Source organism: Prosopis cineraria, unplaced genomic scaffold (assembly GCF_029017545.1).
Source record: "Prosopis cineraria cultivar Desert tree isolate PC_DT_omini unplaced genomic scaffold, ASM2901754v1 PC11, whole genome shotgun sequence".
NCBI classification, from domain to species: domain Eukaryota; kingdom Viridiplantae; phylum Streptophyta; class Magnoliopsida; order Fabales; family Fabaceae; genus Prosopis; species Prosopis cineraria.
In genome coordinates, this window is record NW_026555342.1 from 14464920 (window position 1) to 14489617 (window position 24698).

The 24698-nt window shown below is 32.1% G+C and overlaps 4 protein-coding genes across 5 annotated transcripts; all 4 read left to right on the top strand.

Annotated features, from left to right (window-relative positions):
* The first annotated feature begins 3738 nt into the window (after positions 1-3738).
* On the top strand, positions 3739-5834 carry LOC129284901 (F-box protein At3g22350-like). 2 transcript variants are annotated; one of them, XM_054920418.1, is made up of 2 exons: positions 3739-4972; positions 5709-5834. In XM_054920418.1, the coding sequence occupies exon 1, from the start codon at positions 3795-3797 to the stop codon at positions 4689-4691; it is 897 nt and encodes a 298-aa protein (XP_054776393.1). In that variant the 5' UTR covers positions 3739-3794; the 3' UTR covers positions 4692-4972; positions 5709-5834. The 2 variants fall into 2 exon arrangements, with proteins under 2 accessions (XP_054776393.1, XP_054776392.1); XM_054920417.1 differs by having other exon boundaries at positions 3739-5140; positions 5709-5801.
* Positions 5835-9638: 3804 nt separating this feature from the next.
* On the top strand, positions 9639-10355 carry LOC129286142 (F-box/LRR-repeat/kelch-repeat protein At2g27520-like). Its single transcript, XM_054922157.1, has one exon. The coding sequence runs from the start codon at positions 9639-9641 to the stop codon at positions 10353-10355; it is 717 nt and encodes a 238-aa protein (XP_054778132.1).
* A 13268-nt stretch (positions 10356-23623) lies between these two features.
* On the top strand, positions 23624-24019 carry LOC129286143 (probable F-box protein At1g14315). Its single transcript, XM_054922158.1, has one exon. The coding sequence runs from the start codon at positions 23624-23626 to the stop codon at positions 24017-24019; it is 396 nt and encodes a 131-aa protein (XP_054778133.1).
* Positions 24020-24041: 22 nt separating this feature from the next.
* LOC129286144 (putative F-box protein At5g62660) lies at positions 24042-24515 on the top strand. The gene has a single exon (XM_054922160.1). The coding sequence runs from the start codon at positions 24042-24044 to the stop codon at positions 24513-24515; it is 474 nt and encodes a 157-aa protein (XP_054778135.1).
* Positions 24516-24698: the final 183 nt, after the last annotated feature.

Genomic DNA, 24698 nt, shown 5'->3' on the forward strand with positions numbered 1-24698 from the left:
TAAATTTTAAAGTAAAAAAATATTTTATTTTGTTAAAATATAACAAGCTTCAGTTATAATTTTTATTTAAAAAATAATAAATTTTATTATATGAATCACAAAAATTAAATGAGGGATTATAACTTGTCAAAATATAGTTTCTGTTGTTAGAAAAAAGATTCATTCAAAACTTTTATTTAAAGAATAATAATTTTTATTTTGTAAATTAAATGAGTTAAATAAAAAATAATAACTTGGCGAATGTAATTTATATTATTAAAAAGTAATTTTTTAAAAATAATAAATTTTAATTACAACTTTTATTTAAAAAATAATAACTTTTATTTAACAAATTATAAATATTTAATAATAAATTACAATTTATTATTAAAAATAAAATTAATATTTTTAGTTTAAAATTCATTCATATAGAGGTATCCAAAAAATTCAGTAAAATTATAATATTTTAAAAAATTAAATTATTTTTATATGAATTGAGAAATATATGATTTTTTTTAAAATATTCAAACAATTCAATACAGTACTAGAAAATGCCAGCTACTGCCACAGACTATCCTGACAGCTTATCAAATTTTCTCGACTTTGAGCTTTAACTTCTCCTGCCCGTTTTACCTGACTTCAATAGCCTTATCGATCGTGGCTCATGTTACAATGTAAAAGAAATATTTCATGATAGGAAAAAAAATGCTCACAATAAAATGGTGAGAATGCCTTTTCATTAGAAGATATTTAATGACATCAAAATAAATGTTTACGTACAGATTTTTGAGAAATTTTGATGAAAAATTACATGCAACTAAAATTATATATTATAAAATTATATATATTAAAATTTAAAAGTAAGTTTAACAAGATTTGAAAGATGCTATTTGGAGTATAACAATTCCTGCAAGGAAAGTAAAAGTATAGTTTTTAATATAATTTAATATATTTATTGGTCATATTAAAATAAAAGAGTTTAAATTGAACCCCTTATATTACACATAATCATGTGATATTTGTTTAAGGGACAAGATTTTTCATAACATTGTACAACTATATACATAGCGGGGGCATCACACTTAAAAGTTATTTTGGATTGGATGCCCAATATGCGGAAAAATTTTAAAAGTGGTACATATAATTATTTAAATATTGAATTGGACGTGCCGAGAATTTTTTTTTTTAAGAATCTCACATATTATTCTCCTATAACACTTATATACTTATTTTAATATATTTTATATATTTTTATTTAATTAAATTAAGATATGTAAATTTTTAATTTATAAAAATATTGATGTCTTAATTTATTTTAAAACAAACAACTTATAACTCTATAAGTTTTTTTTCCCCTTGTTTGTACACACATAGAATCAGTAGCTTAGTCTCTTGTTTGATATGCAATACCTTTGTTAAAAAATATAAATATTTTTTAAAAAGTTAGATATTAAAAAATATAAACTGAGTAGAGATTACACCGTGTGAACTTTTATTAAAACTAACCTTTGACTAAACTAGTGTGAACTTCCACCCACGGTGCTAATGCCAATTCAACATGCATATGCAATCTACTCATTCATGTTCTAATAACCAACATACTTTTAGTGAAAGAACTTATATAACCACAGCTCATGTCATTGCAAATAAATTAGGTTCTCTACTACATCATATAAACATATACAAATTAAGTATGCTTTCTAGTATAACATCAACAGCCATTCATAGCTAATCCAAGCCTATTACTCATAGTACAATCTTCACATATTCAATATCAATACATATATCAATCCAATACCATAATTACGCATATCATTAATTGAACAACATTCTCAAGATTACATTATCATAGCAAGTCCATGCCAATCGCCCCCTATCATTAATTACGTGTTAAAATAATCATAATTGCAAACAAAATTGTATGAAATAATAAGATTTTTAGTTACCTCGACTCTTGAATTTACTACCCTAAAAGTGTAACTTTAAATTTTAGAGGGAGTTTCCCACTAACTCAACCTCAAGAGTATTGTGCTCTGTGCATAGAGTCATAAAAACAATATTAATGATTAATTATCATTAATTACCTCTTAATCACAATTAAGGCTTAATTTGTCACTAAGAGTAATTAAGCCTGTCTAATTCTAAAACTAATTTTCCTTAATTTATTTAACCTTCATTAAATTTAATAGTCATTGCCAATGCTTCCAATCAGCTTAAACTTAATTTTTTAATATTAGGTTAAATCTTTAACCTCTCATTAAGGTATTTAAAGCTATCATTAATCAAAATTAAGGTATAGGAGCATCAAGTAGCATTAGTGAACCTCATTTAAGTCCTAGGAGTGGTTGTAACACTACCCTTAATTCAGACCTCAACTACCTCTTGCTATAAATGTGGAAAACAAAAGAGGTGGAAGAAGGAGGGATGGAGCTTACCTAAGATTGTAGGAGCCCCAAGACGTTTTAAAATTGTCCACAAACTTGAAATTTTAGTAAAGCAGCCTTAAACCGCTAGACAAAACTGTCAAACCCAACTCTTTTGCCTTTTTTTTAACCTGAATTGCAGAATCAATTTTAAAATTCTGGCACACTCACCATGACAAGGAGTATTGTTCAACATGGCAAACAGCCCAAAACGGATAATTTTCCTAAAACCTAAAAATCTGGGCCTAATTTGATCCCACAGATCCTAAAGTCCCATTTTAAACATTTAAGGGGCCCAATAGGCCTAAATGACTGTTCTAGCCCAAATACTATCTCCTAATTAACCCAAATAATTAATTCAACCCTCTAATTAATTAATAAATTAATTTAATTCTTAAATAAATTTCAAGATGTTATATATGTAAATCTTTTAGCAGCTCATTAGTTATCTCTCTCTTGAAAAAGGACCTTACATCTATTCTTTCAAATATTCCAACAAATGCACATAAATAAAATGTTCCAAGGCACACTCTTTTGTGGAGAAGTTGCGCGCTTGTTATTTCATAGTCCAAGCTAGTTACTCACACCTATCTAAGTTGATACATCAAAACCTTTTCATGTTGTATTATCTGCACCTATCTAAGCTGATACAACAAAACATTTTCATGTTATATTATCTTTTGTCAATCATTTGCCTGCTTTGACTCCCTAATTAATCATTTGCTTGCATGACTCCCTAATGTTTCATTGATGAGCATATAACCTATGGAGGTTTCTTTTTGGGTTAATTTTAAAACTCGTGAAATATAAAAAAAAATCTTATTCATTTGGTTATTTTTTCCCTTAAACCGTTTTAATTTTTAATTTTTTTGATAAAATTTATCTAATCCCTTCTCACATATTGAGCGTGGTTTTTATTTGCAACTTGTAAATTTGTTAAAAAAATTATTTTTTAACAGTAATTTTAATTCAAAGGCAATCCAAAAGCACAATCTTGCAAATTAGAAGTCGAAGATTCCATCTTAAAATGAATTTCCAAAGCACATTAAACGACTTTAAATTTTTTTCCCTTGTTCACAACAAAACACACGACGCAAAAATTGTTATGAATATAAGCATTATGTGTAGCCATCATCCTATATCACATTGATACGAATATTCATCTTTTTCATATTACTTCACATCCTCACATAAAATCGATATCTTCTTTATAATACGTTGTTGCATAATTAATTCATTATAATTGTTGAGACCTCTGAGCTGTCGTATATTTTTATAAGTTGCCATCCAAGATTACAAAACGCATTCGTTTCTGTCAACTCCCTGACTACTCTGATCACTCCTCTCCCCGTGAGTGTGGATTCTGAATCCCTCATTCCCTCCGGCAGGCAGATGGCGACTGGGGCCGACAAACCCTTTTTGCCATTCGAGATTATCATCAACATTCTCAAAAGGTTTCCTGTCAAATCTATCGTTCGATTGCAATGTGTGTGTAAAGATTGGAAAAATCTCTTCAAAACCCCATCTTTCATCGCTGAACACTTCCACCACTCTGATCATGATAACCCTTTCCTTCTTCTCCTCGAATGCAACTGTGAACATATGCGTTCGTCCGTGCGCTTGCTTAATCATAAGATGGAAACCGTTGATGTTTTGAGCATACCCACTTTCGATTCTTTCAGACGCAGTTGGACAATCATTGGTTCCTGCAATGGCTTGCTTTGCGTGGAACTCTATCCTAATGATGAAGGCAAGTTTCCTAGTTCGCTTTGGTTGTGGAACCCAATGCTTAGAGAGGTCAGAGAAGTACCCAACACACTGAATGACTATTGGCACGTCTGCACGTTTGGATTTGGGTTCAGTTCCGTCGTTAATGATTACAAGATAGTGAGATTTTATAATCAAGAGTTGCATGAAAAGAAGGAAGATCAAGTCCATCATTTCACCAGGCTTAATCGAGTGGAAGTCTTTTCATTAAGCACAGATTCGTGGAAGGAACGAGAATTGAGAGCTTTAAATGATACTTTAAATGGTACAAGTGTTCTATCTCCTGCTGTCAATGTTAATGGAACTTTGATTTGGCAAGGAAGGAATCATCGTTTTACCACGGTAGTTTCTTTCGACAAAACAACGGAAGTGTTTTTATTGTTTTTATTTGCACCAATCCCAACTGAAAACGGTCTTTATCCACTTGACTTTGGTGTGTGCGAGAACAAACTTGAGGGTCACTTTGTGATTCAAGAGAAATCTGGATCTCATTTCATCGGTGTATCATCGGTGTATGGGTGATGGAGGAGGTTGCTTGTGAATCTGGGAAGAGTTGGAGTGTTACTCAGAAATATAGGACCGGACCACTGTCATTTTCTTTAAATCCTCTATGTATTTGGATGAATGAAATAGTCTGCCGTGACGAGAAATTTGGGACTTTGTTGGACGGTGACCCAAGGCGCATTCTTCATCTGTTCAATGTCATTACTAATGAAGGGAGGAAGTTCAACTGTTCAGCTACTTGTGACCATTGTGATGTTTTCAACTATGAGAAGAGCCTTGTGTCTGTCTGGAACGCCCAGGTTGAATAGCATTGCTCTCAAATAGAATCATTTCTTCATTGCAAATTTCTGTTGTCTCTGTAAATTTGGTGGAAATTAATCCACGAAACCTTTTAACATTTTGGTTCTATCTAACTGTCTATAATCCTTGATGTTCCTTGGATATGTGATCTGGAATGGAGAAACTCAGTTAAGTACTAGTTATTGCAATCTTTAATTTAGCTTTCTATGTCATCATATGTTCAATTATCATATGTGAATATAAAGTCTAGTTGCTGCTATATTTATATATTTTTGGTTTTGTTGGCCACTTATTATGCTAAGGGGGAAGGAAAGGCTAACATGGCAGATTAAAGCTTCTTGCTTTGTCATTTTTTAATCTAAATCAAGTGGTGTGATAGGTTCAATACACAGCACAAGAGAGTAAACTATTTCATTTATTGCTCTGTGTTTTGATCCACGATGCCGCTGCTGGATCTGAACATTCACTTTTGCTCTGTAATTAGCAATTGGGGGGTGGGGTTCAGATATGTACCTAAAACTATTTTTTTTTTTTTTTTGTGTCTTATGGTTTAAACTGATACTAGTATTAACCTTGTTATTCACATTGCCATAGGATTACTGTGTATATGAGAACCAAGATGCAATTTTTGATTATGCTATGTCTGATTATCACTTTGTAATTGGAAATTTTGTTATTTTTCTATACTTGATTTATGGATGATTGAGGAAGAAACCTTGTGATTGCCAATTTCAGGTAAGTTATATATACATTGAATATTAAGATGAATGGAACAGCCTGTGGGGATGAAGTTTTAGATTAATTGGTGCAAGTGAAAGGAAACAGTGAAATGGAGCATCACTTGGAAACTTCCTATATCTGTTCAATTTTACTACAAATAAATTGAAGTAGTGCAGTTCAATCATGCTGAGAGAGCCTTGTTTCAGTTGGCATAATCTGTATAGAATAACCTTCATGTGAAATTCTTGTCTTTTTTCCATTACAGATTTACTCTGTCTCCACACTTTCGGTAGAAGTGAGCCTGCAGAAGCTTTGAACATTTTGGTTCCACTTGTGTGCAGTTTTCATTCATGAGTATATAATAGTTGCTGCTTTATAAATCGTTTGTATTTCCTAGATGAATAATAGTCATAGTGACCGAATTGGAACCCAAAACACATCACATTCCAAGCAAATAATTAGAACCTAGAGATGACTATCTCCATGTTATGCCGTTGACATTGCAGATGAGCGTCTGATCTCCTCTAATGAAGTATATAGGGTTTGTGATGTTGGTTAGGTCTACACACATGCACACACCTGTTAGAAGTATTATCAATTGCAAATGCAAGCAACACTTTAATTTTATTATATAAAAATGATAATTTTGTGAAGAATGCTTATGTGTAAAATAGATTGAAGCCCAACCTACAGACATTACAAATGAGTATTAACTCCTTGCTTTAAAATAGATGGAAGCAACACTTTAAAGCGTTTTATTGGCCACTTAATATACTAAGAGAGGGAAGGAAATGCTAACATGGCAAATTAAAGCTTCTTCCTTTGCCATTTTTTTTTAATGCAAAACAGCACAAGAAGATGAACTATGAGTTATTGCCGTGTGTTTTAATCCACGATGCTGCTGCTGGATCTCAGCATTTACTTTTTCTCTGTAATGTATGAACTAGAGAGGTCAGATATGTACCGGGAACTAATTTTTTCGTGTCTTATGGTTTAAACTGATAGTCTGATGCTAGTATTAAACTTGTAATTCACATCACCATAGGATTACTGTGTATATAAGGACAAAGATGCTATGTTTGATTATGCCATGTCTGATTATCACTGTGATTTGAAATTGTTTATTCTTTCATTGATTTTTGGATGATGGAGAAAGTACTGGTGAATGTGGGAAGAGTTGCAGCTGTACTAAGAAATATATTATCGTACCAATTTCAGGAACGTTATATACATTGAATATTAAGATGAAGGGAATAGTTTGTGGGGATGAAGTTTTAGACTAATTGGTGCAAGTGAAAGGAAATAGTGAAATGGAGCATGACAAGTAAACCTTCCTTATATCGTTCAATTATGCAGAGAGAGCTTTGTTTCAGTTGGCAATGGCATAATCTGTATAGAACAACATTTATGTGAATTTCTTGTCTTTTTTTTTTTTTTTAACTGCAAATTCACTTTCTCAATCTCAACACTATTGGTAGAAGTGAGCCTCCCAAGAGCTTTCAACATTTTGGTTCCACTTGCGTGCAGTTTTCATTGATGAGTAGATACAATCTATTAGTTGCTGCTATATTAAATCATTTGGTTTTCTTAGATGAATAGAAGCCAGAGCGACCTACTTGGAGCCCAAGAGACATCACATTCCAAGCAAATATATTGAACCTAGAGATGAGGATTTTCATGTCATGCTGCGAACATTGCAGATGATCATTATCCTTAACACGTGACTTGTAGCAGGATGATTATCCTTAACACTAACATGACACTTAAATTTCTTAATTTTTTTTTCAGGGGCATTTAAGACAATTCATATTTTTAAAATTCAAAGCAAGTACCATGGTCTATAATTGAAATTTTAATATTTTATGATCCTTAATTAAAATTAATGATTTTAGAGGGTCTTTAATTGTTATTTTTCCTTCACTCCTCTACACTTTCGATTGAAGCGAGCCAGCAAAAGCTTTGAACATTTTGGTTCCACTTGTGTGCATTTTTTTTTTGAATTGGAGGTCACAAATAAACCGTGCTAATTGACAAGATGAGTCATGTCAGCGTATAAGATATTACAACAACCAGGCGGCGGGATATCGAAGATACGAATACAAAAATTGTCAGTGTAAGCTTGATGAGACAACCAATCGGCACATCTGTTTGCCTCCCTGAAAGTGTGGTCGAACGTGATTGTCCAATCTCGCATAGTGAGGTCTCTGATTCTATTAATGATAGCAGTGAGTGGATGAGTAGTAGAGAACTCATTGTGGATTAACAAGAGAGCTTCTGTAGAGTCAGTGTAGACAATAACTTTCTCGAACTTCTCCGCCCAGCAAATGTTTAAACCTTCCAAGATGCTCATAAGTTCGGTAGCTGTACTTGGGTAATAACCAAGGTATCTGGAATAACCTTTGATCCAATTTCCTTGGCTATTTCGGATAAGACCCCCGCATTTGGCTGCACCATGAATGTTGACAGAGCCATTAGTATCCAATCTAACCCAACCTTCTTCAGGAGCAGTCCATCTAGTTGTTGCTCTATCACCCTTCTGAGTTATGAAGTTAATTTTATTTTGAAGATATTGGTCTCTGAGAACATCTTGGATGCTGGTGAAGGCAATGTCTCTGTCACAGTTGTCTTCTTCTAAATGTAAGATTTTGCACCTCTCTTTCCAAATATTCCAATACACGTGCATTTTTCATTTGAGTATATATAATGCTTGCTGCTTTATAAATCGTTTGTGTTTCCTGGATAAATAAAAGTCAACGACATCACATTCCGAGCAAATAAATTAAACCTAGAGATGTCATGCTGCTGACATTACAGATAAGCGTTTGATCTTCTCCAACGAAGTATATAGGGTTCGTGATGTTGTTCAGGCATGCACACACGCACACACAGGCCTGTTAGAAATATTTTCAATTGCAAAAGGAAGCAACACTTTAATTTCATTATGTAAAAATGATAATTTTGTGAAGAATGCTTATTTGTAAATAGATTGAAGCCCAACCTACAAACATTATGAATGAGTATTAACTTTTTTTCTCCATGCGTATCAAATGTAAGTTTTATCAGCAATATATGAATTTGGAGAAAGTTATAGCAATTCCTGTTTTTTTTTTTTGGTTAAACAGTAATCGTAATTCAAAATTAATAGGAAGGCATAATATTGGCAATGAGAAGTAGAAGATTCGTTGGGAAAACAAACTGGAAGAAGTTTTCCATCTTGAAAAAAAAAAAGAAAAACTAAATTCCTAAGGTGTATAAAAATATGAGGATCTACTTAAACTAGACCGAATACACAAATTATAAGGATTTTTTCATTTTTTATTTTTGTTATAAGCAAATTTTAATTTCTACCTTAAAAAAATTTAAACTTTTAGGCAACACAACACCATAATACATGATGAAATGAACGAGATAGATCTTGATAATAACATCAACATGAACAACAAAGTTCAGCAGTTGGTTCAATAGCAAAGGCATCATAATTTAGAGTTGATTCAAATAAAATACAAATTATGAGATATAAAAGGGAAAAGGGATTAATTAATGTTCATTTAAAATATACAAGCCCCGAATAATTTCGGTTACTAAAAAGTTTCCAATTCTTAAACTCAATTTAAAAATTTTTGGAGTTATTCAAGGTCCAATTTGACCTAAATTAATAGACTCAATTAAAAAAAACAAAAAACTTATGTACATTTAAAATATCTGTTTGTTGATTAGATCCAGATTTTGAATTTTTTTTTGAACGAAGATTTTTAATCTTTTATATATTATTTATTTTATTATTAATATTATTAATTATTAATATATTCTGGCCAAAAAGTATATAACTAATCAAATCATGGAAAATCAAATGCAATCGTCCCGTCCGTTCCACCTCCACTCCATCATTCAGTCCTCTTCTTATCGGTGGGAATACTGTAATCCCTAATTCCCTCCGGCAAGCAGATGGCAGTTGGAGGCGATAATCCCTTTCTGCCCCCCGAGATGATCATAGAGATTCTCAAAAGGCTTCCTGTTAAATCCCTCATTCGATTTCAATCTGTGTGTAAATATTGGAAGAATCTCTTCAAAACCCCGTATTTCATCGCGAAGCACTACCACTACTTTGCTCACCAAAACCCTCTTCTTATCTTCCATGCATTCGGCTGCAACCATAGATTTGCACCCTTATCTTTGCTTCGTTATAAGATGGACAATCTGGAAGTTCAGAGAATGCCCGCGATGGATTCCTTAACGCTTGTTTGTGGCATCATTGGTTCCTGCAATGGCTTGCTTTGTGTGCTACTCGATTATAACGAGTATGGGTCTCCTCCTTCGCTTTTGTTGTTGAACCCAGTGACTAGAGAGACAAGAAAAGTACCCAGAACAACACATGATGATGGCAGCTATGGCGTTTTTGGATGGGGATTTGGGTTCAGTCCTGTAGATAAGGATTACAGGATAGTGAGAATTCATAATGCTAAGTTTTATATTTATAATATTCAAATCAAGTTTGACAATTTCTATGTTGGTGGAGTGGAGGTGTATTCATTAAGAACTGGGTCATGGAAAGAAGTAGAATTTGGGGTTATAAAGAGCGTAAGACTTCAATCAAAACTTGTCACTGCTAATGGTCTATTTTTTGGTTGGGATTGGAGGGTGGAGATCATCGCCCTAAGATAGTTTCGTTTGACCCAGCAATGGAAGTGTTTACGTTGATACCAATACCTTCTTCAATCTCTGATGATAGTACTTATCTAAGTGAGCTTAATTTGTATGAGAACCAACTTGCTATGTGATGTAAAACACACACTCACATTAATTTGAACAGAATAGGATGAGGAAGAAGAAATAGAATCAGAGAGTGAGCGGTGAAGGGGGAGCAAAAACAGAGGGGAGAGATGATAGAAAATAGAGAAAGCAGGGGAAGAGGAGTGGAATGCAGAACTGATAGATGGGGGAGTAAAAGGAGAGAGACGCAGAGCTGAGAAACATTCACAAAATTCAGCAATTCATTCATTCAAAATATAAGAACTTCTTTACATATGCTGCATGGTGGCTTTTTATAAAAGCCACAATTAAGTTTTCCTTCTTATGCAGGAAATATAAAATGAAATAAATATAAGCTTGAGGTTTTCTTCCCTATAAGGAAAGCTCAACTTGCAGATTTAAAATATATAAGGAGTAAAAAAACAAAAGCAGGTCAGGTTTCCTTCCTTAGAAGGAAACTTACAAAATACTAAATAATGCAAAAACAATTATTTCTTTCTAGAATAACATTTGCCATATTTTCTATCAATTCTCCCCTTCTATAAAGAACTCTCCTCCGGAGAGGTAGAGAGTTGATAGGCTTCTAGCAAGGCAGGATTAAGTTGTTGAAATTCATCTTCTGAAATTTAGGTGGCATCTTCATCAGATTGACTTCTCTAATGAACCAAATAACGATGGATGGGCCCCTCAGAGGTAAAGACCATTTGATCATCCATAATGGTCTCGATTTCATCAATTGATGGTGAGACAGCAGGCAATGATAGAATTGGCACTTGTGACGGCTGAGTACCTGTAAAATCATCAGAAAGAAAAGGGGGAGGCTTAAAAGTTCCCTGATAAGGCATAAGATCCTCTACATTAAAAACTAGACTAATGGCCATATCAGAAGGTAGTTCTAAAAGATAAGCATTAGGTCCTAATTTCTTTGTTATGCAAAAAGGTCTCGCAGCTCGAGCATACAACTTTTTAAAAGTGTGTTTAGGGTAACATTCTGGACGAATGCGAGCCATAACATAATCACCTATTTCAAAGCTTTGAAATTGGTGATGAGTATTAGCAGATAATTTATATTGATCATTACTCATTGTTAATTTGTGCCTAGTTTCAGCATGTAATTCATGAAGGCGATTGGCGAAAGATTCCACAGATTCAGAGACGCAAAATGTCATTAGAATGATGATTGGTAAACTCATGAGGAAATGTTCTACTGTGTCTTTCACCCATAGCTCTAGGGGAATGACCAATCCTAAGGGAATTACCTCTAAGTTGATTGCGGACTGGGAATTGTTCATTTTTAAGACTTGACTCTCCTCTAATGGTAGGTCTTTCGAGTATCCCTTCAGTTGTTTTCCCTGTATCTTGTCTGTATGTCAACGGAATTGCACCCATTATCTCTTCAAATTTATTATCCATGAATTCTTTAATTTCATCTAGCTGCTGGTCCACATATGTCCATTATCTCTTCAAATTTAATGACATAGATGATACTTGGGATGGGCAAGGGCCTGAAGAACAACATCATAGACCATACCAGTTAGTCCATAGGAATGGTAGAGAAGGCCTTAGAAGGACACATATTGATGACATCACCAAAAAGGTTAAAGTTGAAGCTCCCGAGTTTGATGGACGATTGAATCCTAGTGCATTCCTGGATTGGTTAGCCAGTATGGAAGATTATTTTGAATGGTATAACATGAGAGATATTCAGCGAGTTCAGTTTACGAAGATGAAGCTCGTGGGATCTGCTAGGAAATACTAGAAAAATGTCCAAAGGAATATTGAGGGACAAGGTTATCCACCGATTGAGACGTGGGATGAAATGAAGGCCAAGCTAAAAGAAAAATATGTGCCGACTCATTATATATGACAAATACCTTAATTTGAGGCAAATCTCTATAGCTTTCGAGTATATTTCTCAATTCAATGACCTTATGATTAGATGTGATGTGGATGAAGAGGAATGGCGCACCATTACCAAGTTTGTTAATGGTCTCAAGCCATATATATAGAAGGAGCTCAAGTTAAACTTTCTAGAGTCTCTTGAAGAAGCTTATCATAAGACTTTGGAAGTAGAGTCTCTGTCACAGTACTCGTTTGCAAAGCGTATCGACATGCAGAGTAATCAGTTTAGACAAGCACGAACTTCTAGTCTGTCTGAACGACCAACAGGAGTACTTACATCTAGGCCTGGCTCGTCTTTTACACCTACTCAAGCAATTGGGTTAAGGGTTAACACTTCTAAGCAGCCTAGTGAGGCTATAGTTCCTGCTTCCTGCCATAACAATTCCTTTGTCAAGTGTTTTCGCTGTCACTCAAAGGGTCATATTGTGTCAAAATGCCCACAGCGTACTCTAGCTATTGACTCACAATATGAAGGTGAGGAAGATAATGCAAATGCTAACATTATCGTAGATCCAGTTGAGTGTCCTTCAGATGTCGATGAGGACATAATCATTGATGAATATGGGTGTGAGACACGTCGAGTTGGAGTTATGCGATGCATTCTATCTGTCCCTCTGCCTAGTGATTCATGGAAGCGAACAAGTATTTTCCATACTTTTGTAAAGTGTGGAGATAAAGCTTGCAAATTGGTGATTGATAAAGGGAGTTCTAGAAACGTTATTTCTAGTCAAGGAGTAGCCCAACTCAATCTCAAGATAGAACCTCACCCAGAACCTTTTCGTATTGCATGGGTCGACAAAACTTCTTTACTAGTCATCCAATAATGTCGCGTTCCTCTTCACTTAGGTGACTATAAAGAAGAGATTATTTGTGATGTTCTTCCAATAGATGTTACTCACATTTTACTTGGTCGACCGTGGCTTTATGACCACAATGTTATCAATCATGGTCGTGAGAATACCTATACCTTTAAGCATGGAGGCAAGATGATCTTGTTACGTCCTGCTAAGCCTGACAACGAAGGCAAAGGCTCAAGTAAATCAAAGGGCACAAAACCCAAAACCCATAATTTGCATCTTCTGATAGAAAAACAATTATTTCTTTCTAGAATAACATTTGCCATATTTTCTATCACTATGCTTCATGGTCACTATGCTCATAAATCTTCTTTCATTGATTTATGGATGTTGGAAGAGGGTAGTGGTGCATTTGGGAAGAGTTTGGTTTAGACTAAGAAATATAGTATTGGACTAACTTCATGTTCATTATATCCAATATGCTTTTGGAGGAATGAAATAGTCTGCCAGAACTTTGAAAGTGAAAGGAATTGTATGTTGAAGGATTGCTCAGCTTTTCATCTGTTCAATCTCACTACTAATAATGAATTGAAGAAATTCCACATCTCTTTATCTACCAATAATTTGAATGGAACTTTCAACTATGCAGAGAGCCTTGTGTCTATTTGTGAGTTGTGACATCCATGTTGAATAGCCACAAAACCTTCAAACGTTTTGGTTTTGGCTAGAAGGCTTGATGCCCCTCTGATATGTTATCTAGAATAGAGAAATTCAGTTCTATCTGCTTCTAACTTTTATCTATGTCATCATATGTGGAGTTTTCCTTAACCTGTTTTTATTTTATTTTTATCATTACACACTTATCATTCCACACTTTTTTTTTAATTACATGAGAGCATATTGCAAAAGCAAAATGCTACTTCAAGGAAGTAGAGACTTGCATGTGCATCATGTCCTCATTTATTTACTCTTTTTTTCGTATGAAGATGGAACAATATATTAACTTTTGTTCAGACTTGCAACATTCAATACGAAGCTTCCTAATCTTAGGAAAAATGTTCTGATGAGCTATATGAACAGGACTTATTCCTTTAATAACATCTAAATAACTACATCAAGTATTATATATATAGGCACACATTACTGTAAAGTGATGCAATTTTATTGTGTGGTGAAATTAGGTACAGCTCTGAATGCCAGAAACGCAGCTTTCATTCTTCCATCTTGGTTGGTACACATGTATGTCATAAGCTGAAGTACTTGATCTTGAAACCAGATACTGATTTTCGTTTGTAATTTTCTTGTTCTTTTATTTTTCTGAAGTTGTTAGCCTGTATTTACTAAGTTTTATTGTCTCTTGTGAGATTATGTTGAACCATCATATGTTTCTCCTTAAAACCTAATGGCCAAGGATATTGGCCCTTGTACATGGTCCAATTGCTCTTCATTGTGCTTCCAATATAGTTTTGTGTTCAGATCAAATTTTAACCATATAGATTAATTGTGCTTTGAAAAACTATAAATTTTGAACCATAAAATAAAATCTTTTAACATTTTTGCTGTATCTATAATCCCTGATGCCCTTTAGATCTATGATCTGGAATGGAGAAATTCAGTTCAGTACTAGTTGCAAACTGTATATTAGCTCTCTATGTCATCATATGTTCAGTACTAGTTGCAAACTGTAGATTAGCCGGCTATATAATTTAGTATGCTAAGAGGGAAGGAAAGGCTAACATGACATATTAAAGCTTCTTGCTTTGTCATTTTTTTTATCTAAATGAAATGGATTGATAGGTTTGATACGCAACATAAGAGAGTGAACTATATTTAAGTTATTGCTATGTGTTTGGATCCAAAGATGTTGCTGCTGGATCTCAAAATTCACTTTTGCTCTGTAATGTAATTACAAAGGTCAGATTTGAAGACTAATTTTTCTGTCTTATGGTTTAAACTAGTACCAATATTTACTTAAACCTGTAGATCACATCACTATAGGTGTATACTGTGTCTAACGAAGATGCTATGTTCTATTTGATCTTTGTGATCGGACACTTTGATTGAATAATGGGGTAATGGAGAAGGGTGCTGGTGAATGTGTGAAGAGTTTCAGCTCTACTAAGAACGAATGAACGAACGAACCAAAAAAGATGTGAACGCACCCAGAGCAGAGGAAGGGTGCAGAGGCGAAGAAGAGAACCCTCGATTATTATTTTTTAATAGAAAAACATAAAATTTATAAATTAAAGAAAAACAATTTAAATGATTGATTATCTAACAGGGTGCTAAAAGTGATTCTTTTTCATAATATTTTTGCCGTGTAAAATTATTGCCTGGTGACTTGGGATAAATATAGGTGATAAGAACATGTTTTTTAAATAATGAAAAGATTAGAATTGAGTTTTAAATAAGTTAAAAGTTAAAAAAGATTGAATTATACTAAATTATAACTGAATAACTGAGTTTTAAATGAATCAAAATTTAAATGATTAAAAAAAATTAATTTTTCTTTATTTCAAAGCAACAAAAACCTATGGAATAACATTTAATTCTTTTTCTCACCCTTTCAAGCATTCCAAAGATAATGTTATCCCTTCTATATCTTTTCATGCATTCCAAAAATGAACTTACAAAGCACATCAAACAAGTTTATAATTTTTTTATTTCATAACGAAATTCTCATACATAAAAAAACACCTACACTCACACACAAGCATTTGGATAAAACACAAAATGATTTTTTTTCTCTCTGTTGCCTTTCCAAGATCTCAAAAAGCAATCATCCCCTTCCCTTCTTTGCTTCACTGTACATCCCTACTTGAATTCTGAATCCTTAATTTTCTTCGGCAAGCAGATGATGGCAAGTGAAGGTGACAAACCCTTTTTACCATTTGACATTATCATCAACATTCTCTAAAGGCTTCATGTCAAATCCATCGTTCGATTTCAATCCGTGTGCAGAGATTGGAAAAATCTTTTCAAAACCCCATCTTTCATCTTTGAACACTTCCACCACTTTGCTTACGAAAACCCTTTTCTTTTCCTCCATGAATACAATCGTCAATATGGGCGTTCCTCTTTGCATTTGTTTAATCATAAGATGGAAACCATTGATGTTCTGAGCATGCCCTTGATCGATTCCTTCCGACGTGGTATGAACATCATTGGTTCTTGCAATGGCTTGCTTTGTGTATGTGATGGAGATAGGTCTTCTTTGGTTATGGAATCCAGTGATTAGAAAGGTCAAAGAAGCACCCAAAATAATGAATGATTATTTGGGCTGTTGCATCTATAGATTTGGGTTCAGTAGCGTCCTTAATGATTATAAGATATTAAAATTTTATCATCATCATCATCATCAATTGGGTGAAAAGAAGGACAATCAAGATATAGACTATCGTTTTGGCCTAACTGCGTATTGTGATGGAGTGGAAGTGTATTCATTAAGTACAGGTTCCTGGAAGGAACTAGAATTTAGAGCTTCACAGAATACAACATTTTCATTGCTAACTGCTGGCGCTAATGGAACCATAGTTTAGTTAGGAAAACAAGATTCTTGTCCTGTGGTAGTTTGTTTCAACATAGTGACAGAAGTGTTTACGTTAACATCACTACCATGTGTGAGTCATTTTTATTATCGAGCTAGTCTTTGGTGCATACGAGAACAAGTTTGTTATATTTCAGTATGATGAATCTTATGGCATGGATATGCATATACGAGTGTTGAAGGAGGCTGCTAGTGATGAATATGGGAAGATAAGTTTGAGTTGTAGTGAAGAATATATGATTTCATCATTTTCGTATGTTTTGGATCCATTTTGTGTTTGGAGAAATGAAACAGTGTGTCCTGATGAAGAAACGATAATTAAGGTGGAAGGTAAAAAACCAAAGTACTTTCTCAAGCTGTTCAATCTTACCACATGGAAGGAGTTCCACAACTTATTTTTATATTCTTATTATGACTCTGTGCTGGATTCAATTATCAAAGGATGACCTTGTATTACCAATAGGGTTGGATCTAAAGAAAATGGTTAATATCTTATAATATGATGAATTAAGATTTAAAATTATATTAAAAGAGATACAAATATTCAATATTCAAATGTGTCTTGAATAAGATTGCTTTCAATTAAAAGACACATTTGAGCAATATAAAAAAGAACCATTGTGTTAGTTTAAGACACCTACCTAGACTGAATAGCTTTACTTTAAAATATGGTCATTTTTACGTTATAGATTTTTCTTTTGTCTTTGTATATAATCCTTTGTGCTCCTTAGATTTGTGATTTGGAGTGGAGAAGTTCAATAGTGTATATAGTTGTTTTAAACTTTATCTTGGCTTTTGCTATGTCATCCTATGTTCAATGTTGATTATGAATATTATCTAGCTTGAGACTTGTTAATATATCAAATGTTTTTTTTATTACTTGCATGTATTGTCTTATTAGAAACAATCATATTCGAGACACAATTGAGCACATTAAATGTGGGCACTACTTCTAGCAAGGTTGGGATTTAAATCTTGGTTCGTCATTATATTGTGAAGGACTAGTTCCTTTTGCTATATTCAACCCCTATTAATAAATACAAGTGTTTTTATTTAATTTTGTCAAAAGTATATGTATTTATACATGTGGTAAAAGTTAGTTATTACTAAATTAATATATCACAAATTAATATAATGTACATGCATTTAGTTTACGTTATGTAAAATCTAGTATATTGATTGTGAGATCAAAAAATCATCTACAAATTATATTCCAACATCTCTTCTAAATCATGTGAGAGATGAGGATGACTTTATTGTAAATAAAATAAAAGAGCAAATTGGCTTTTAAATTAAACTACATGTTCATGCTTGTCAGAGATCATAAACTAATTTTTTTGTACAATGTTTCTCCTCAATTTTTGAAAACAGTGCAATATATTTCTTGCCATTAACTAAAGTTAACTGTGACAATTAGTTGATCAAAAAATGATAGAAAAAGACTTCAAAAATTATAGAAAAGGACTAATAAAATATTTTTGGTCATTTTATATAATTTTTTTGGTTCATTGTCTATAATTTTTGAGTTCTTTATTATAATTTTTTGTTACTTTTGAGATATTTTTTGGTCAACTAACTTAACTTTTGTTAACGACAAGGGTTAAATTATATCATTTTTAAAAATTAAAAAGAAATATTATATTAAAAAAGAGTTTAAGATTCTAGACGCATTAAGATTTATAGTTTAGGATTCAATTTACTCTTTTAGTCATGTAAATAATGCAAAAGAAAAGTACACTATTTTATTTAGAGAAACTTTACATGCATTATAAATAGTTTTTAATTTTTTTATGGCTTTGATGTTGGCGGCACCGGCAGAAACATGAACGATGAGGTACGAATTGCTCGAGTCGTGCTCGAAAGGACACTGTCCTTAAGAACTATTCCGGCACACCTTCGGACGATCGACAGTTCTTCAGGATTAAACAAGCACCTTCTCGGTGGAACGAGGGAACAGAACAACAGAGACTAAGCATAAACGAACTGAACGTTGAGGGAGGAGAGAACTCAAGATGCTCGTACCGCTCTGTTTGCACACATGGCTATATATAGCTGAAGGTGGACATGAACGTTAGGGGGTTATCACCAGATTAAAGGCTCAGTTACACTGCCATAAATATTGTTTAAAAGCTTGTCTAGAAACGTTGGGGTTACACAAACGTAAAATGCATTTAACCTCCTGTCTGGAAACGCTAGGAAGACAAAACGTTTAGAAAATTAATTCGGTTAATGATCAAAAAATATTCTTGGTTTGATTTCAAACTTCAGACAGCCAAAAACTTGGTTTGATTTCAAACTTCAGACGGCCAAAAATTGAGTTTCTCTTGCAAGGCAAAAATAATTATTTATCTCTTGAATTCGCGCGCAGGGGGGTGAATCGGTTGATTTTAACTGCAATTGCCCTGAGTTGACCTATCTCATGTGCGCAAAGCCACTTTTCTTTCAAGCCCATTTTACTAGCCTACTTCGTTCCTTAGTATATATACACTAAGAGAGTCTTTCTTTTAGTCAATGTAAAACTTTAACACACACGCAACAGTTGATGGGTATCAAATATAATAAATTCATCGTGTTTTCAATATTCTTATCAAAGCATTCTAATATTCGCCGTCATCCTTTCATCATCTTTTCCTGTCCTCATAACTTCTTACTTTTCCCTAAATCTTTATTATTAGTTACAATTTCATAACATAAGTTTTGTCTTCATTCTTTTAAGACTAGCTGATTCTTTCACTTGCCTTTTTCATGATAAATTGGGATCAAAGTGGATATTTTTCATTGAATAACATGTCTTCATAATCATATACAAACAACACATTGAAATGCACAACATGAAAGATTAGAAGACAGATATTCCGTTCATAAAAAACTACTCAATGTTATGAAACAACTTTAATTTTTCTCTCACCCTTACAAGCATTCTAAACATGATGTCATCCGTCACCTTTCATGTATGCACTATATAGAAACCTCTTCAATGTTATGAAACAACATTATTCTTTCCGTTCATTCTCTCACACCTTCTTCACTCAATTGAGAAAATGAAAAAATTCTCAAAAGGCTTACGGTAAAATCCCTCATTCGATTTTAGTCTATTTGCAAACTTTGGAAAAATCTAATCAAATCTCTATCTTTCATCAAAAGACTTCCTTTGATGTATACTATGAAAATAAGAAGGGTGAATATCATTAAAGTCCCTTTCAAGGGACCTATTTGCATTAAAGGATTGAAATATTCTAAAATTACTTTGTCGACTAAGGGATCCCATTAAAAATAGGTTTGCGTGCAAAATGATAAAAATTTCCCTTGTTCATTAAATTTTTTTTCAGCCCATGACTAGTGTCACAGCCCCATCACCGATGGCAAGGTTGCCGGTAACTAGACCATCTTTGCAGCTCTAACAAAAAGTTGAAATTCAAATTTTACCAAGTTGTATCATAGGTGCTCCAATAAGTTGTGGTTTGGATTTTGACATTTTATAGTTCAGAATTTGACAAGTTATTCTTTAAATAACTTATAAAGACTTTTGCACATATAGCCCGTTTAATAAAATCAAACAAAGATAACAGCTTAGCATTTCAAATATTTTGCAATATGACCAGGTTAATATTTAAGTTAAATTGAAATGACAAAAATTTATTTTTTCTTTAAATTTAAAATCTTATTCTCATTTTCAAATTTAAAATATATTATGCCCACAAAGTTAACGGTAAAATATTTAAAAGTGTTTGAATATTGAAATAATATATGATTGTAAATGAGCAATGATTATAATCATTCAATTATGAAAATTTTGTTATTTTGTTACACAAGTTATTTTATTTGTTTTGGAGATAAAAAAGAAAAATCGCACACCAACTGATTGTAAATGAGCTGCATTCTAAAATTTTCAAAAACTTATTCCATAATTCCTGATTAATATATTTTTCACGTCCATTGCATTAATTTACTGTAATTTGTATTTCAAATGTAACAAGTTGTTATTTGACTTTAGAGCTCTAACAATAAATTGTATTCCAGATTTTAACATGTTGCAATTCATATTTTAATTTTGACTAAATACAATTCAAATTTTATTAAGTTATGTGACATTAGAACTCCATTAACAATTAGTTGTATTTTAGATTTTGACGAGTTGTTCTTTAAATACCGACAACTTATTCTTAAAATATTGACATTTCCTTGCCATGCTTCATGGGGATGTGTGTCATTTTGAGAGTATTTTCTGATTCATTTTAATATTTTTTTTCTAAAATACTTTTTATTGATATTTATTTTTTTAATCTTTTTCATACTTATCAAATGTAATTTTTATGATTTTATCTGCTATATATAGTTTTTAATATATATAATATTATTTTAAGTAATTTATTCAATATCATTCCAAAATAATCTCCCAAAATGTTTGATATTAAAAAATATAAGGTATTTTTAGTCTTTTAAAATGTAGTCATTTTCTTTTTACCAAAAGTACCCATTTGAATAAATTATTTTATATTTATATTAGAGTGAAACACCTTATTAAGTAGGAATAAATATGAAAATAGAATGTTAGTTTGAAGACAAATAATTACTTTATTGAGAGATGAGATTTGGTTAAAAAAAATTCAGACTCTCAATAAAATATATTTTTTAGCCTTTTTCCAAAATAATCATTTATTTTTGGAAGTCTATCATCATTCTTTCACCCAAAAAAAAAAAAGTTGCGTTAATCCAACCTGGTAAATTTAAGATCTTTTAAATATATTTTAAATCTTTCATAAAAAAATGTGTGCATCTGTTCCACCAAACAAATAAGTTGTAGGGAAAAAATCTTTCAAGTATGTGTTGCAGCGTTGAGGGACACCCAATAAAATGCCTCACATCCGCAAAAATAAATGATTCTTTCGAAAGAAAAAAGCTGAAAAATATATTTTATTGAGAGTTTGATTTTTTTAATTAAATTTTACCCTTAATAAAGTAATTATTTATCTTCAAACTAACATTTTATTTTTATATTTACCCCTATAAGGTATTTCATCCTAAAATAAATATAAAATAATTTATTCAATGGGGGTACTTTTGATAAAAAATAATGATTACATCTTGAAAAATTAAAAATACTTTATATTTTTTAACATTAAAACTTTTAAAAAATACTTTACATTTTTAAATGAATAAAGTATTTAAAAATGATATTGTCTCACCCCATGGGGTACTCAAACGTTGCTAGAAAGATATTGAAGGGAGAAATGAATTTTAACAGTTTAACCCTAAAATTATATATTATGATGTACATTTATGTAATGTTATGTTGTTATTGATTATGTAGTTGTTTTATAATTTTTATAACTTTTTGAAGTATATAATTATTATAATTATAATTAATAAAATAAAGTATTATTTTTGATCCATAATATATTATTTATATTATATAGATTTAATTACATGTTGGGATCTCCTTTGCAAAGAAAAAAGAAAGAAAGAAAGAAAAAAAAAATATGTTGGAAGCAAAAAAGCAACCCATCACGGATAAAACATATTGATGTTTATCATTGGGTGCAGAGCTTTAAGCAACATTCAGACTTTTTTTTTTATTAATATAAGTACATAACTTAGTCTAGAAAAGATCGAGCTTTGTACTGCAATATTTAAAAAAATGGATATGAAGTGAGTTCTAAATTTATAATGTGTAGGGAAATATTTGAAAGAGTGTAGTATTTAGATAAATAATTTTTTTTGGTAGTATAGAAGTCAATTTGCTTGTTCCATTCAAGCCAAGTTTGATCTTACGTAATTTTTAAAAAAATATTTAAAAATGGATAAAAATTTTATCAACAAAAAATATAATTATCCTCATTCAAGATATATTTTATATAAAATTAATATTAGAATGAAAAATATTAATTTTAAAAATTATATATACTTACAAACTATTCATTATTTTTATATATTATGAAGTTAAAAAAATTATTTTAAAATTTTAAAAATATTAACAAATAAAATCATAAATATATCAAATGATGATGACCGTAAAAGCAAGATGTTACGTTACATATATATATATATATATATATTGTAAGAAATATAATATTATATAATAATTATTTTTATAAAAATTTTGAAAAAATGGAAAGGATCGTATATATGCAGAAGATTCATTTTGGCAAACAAAAAACAAAAAAGATTCCCAGATCAAATTAACAAATTTTTTATTTATTATCATTTCAATATTTTCTACACCAATTTATTTTGTTCCCTCGCCTTTCATTGGACACAACACGCAATCGTTTGTCCTTTGAGACAAATTAATTCTGTCTTTAAACATTATGTTTTTCTCAGTGATGGAACCATTCGAAGGTACAAAAGCTTAAAATAAATGGGAAATTCTTTCGTTGCTTTTCTGTGATAATCAAATTAAAACACTGTGTAGTGTGTGCAGTATTTATTATATTGAGAAACAAGACATCAAGACGTGCATTCCATCTGGTTAATGAGGTCCACATTCTTCAACCTTCAAGTGATGTGGCTTCGGACTTGTCTTTAGTGAACGCTGAATCACATACTTTGAGAGTTTTAATAATTAATCAAACAAAGAGATCATGCAACAAAAAAATATTCCAAACATAGAAAACTTTCCAAAATGACTAAAAATTATATGGCCACTCAAGTATAAGGTTTTGAGTTAGAATCTGTATGAATGTAGAAAATATTGTTGAGAGGACTACCTTTAATTAAACTTGATAATACTTGAATATAACTTAATCAGATGGTTAAGTAAAAAAAAATTAAGATGATTAAACAACCTTTTAGTTTTTCTCTCAGCCCTACGTGCATTCCTAAGCATGATTTCATTTCTCACCTTTCATCTTTATAAAAGGTAACTCTTTTATCCCTTTCCCACCATCCCAACATATACCAAACAGAATTAATTTCTTCTTCACTCAAGCAACAAAATGGAAATGAAAGATGATGACAAGGATATCTTATCCCAAGATATCATCACAGAAATTCTCAAAAGGCTTCTTGTAAAATCCCTCATCCTATTTCAATCTGTTTGCAAACTTTGGAAAAATCTCATCCAAACCCCATATTTCATCACAAACCACCTCCACCACTCAGCTCACAATAATCCTTCTCTTCTCCTTGTTGATTCTTGGAACAGACCAAAATATCCACATGTACTCCTACTTGATTCCAAGATAGAAATCATTGATGTTCACAAGACACCTGTGTTCGATAATTCATCAAGGGGTGATGTCAAATTTGTTGGCTCCTGCAATGGCTTGCTTTGCCTGGCATTTGATCACTATGACAATGAATCTTTTTCTGCTATGGAACCCAGCAACTAGAGAGGTAAGACAAGTCAAATCAATGCATAATTATTGGGACATTCGCTTCTTTGGATTTGGGTTCAGTCCTTTAGTTAATGATTACAAGATAGTGACAATTGGGATGATTGAGCAAGATGCTAAAGTAAATTCATTAAGCAAAAGGTCATGGGAGGAACTAGATTATGTTATAGCAAGAGTTGGTCATATGATTCAACCAATTGTAATTGTTAATGGGACTGTGTTCTGGTTAGGGTGGGGGAACATTGGACATGGTTACATTGTAATTTCGTTTGACATTGCAATGGAAGAGTTTTCATTGATATCAATACCATTGCCATCATCTATAAGTTGTTTAGAGCTAAAGCTTATAGTGTATGAGAACAAACTTGCCTTGTTTCGTACTCCCAATATGAGGTCAAACATAGGTTCTCCTTTCATTGATTTATGGGTGATGGATCAAGAAAGTAGCAGTCCGTCTGGGAATAGTTGGTGGGGTACTTGGACTAAGAAATAATGTATCAATCCAACTTCAAAGTGATTAATTCAATCGAATGAAATAGTCTGCCATGATTATGGGCAATTGAAATATGGTGTTCCTCCAATTTTAAGACGGCGTTCTTTTACAGAACTCAATCATAACGTGAAAGTAGAAATGAAAGTGGAAGTGAAGTGAAGCATGAGTTTCTATTTTCTCCAT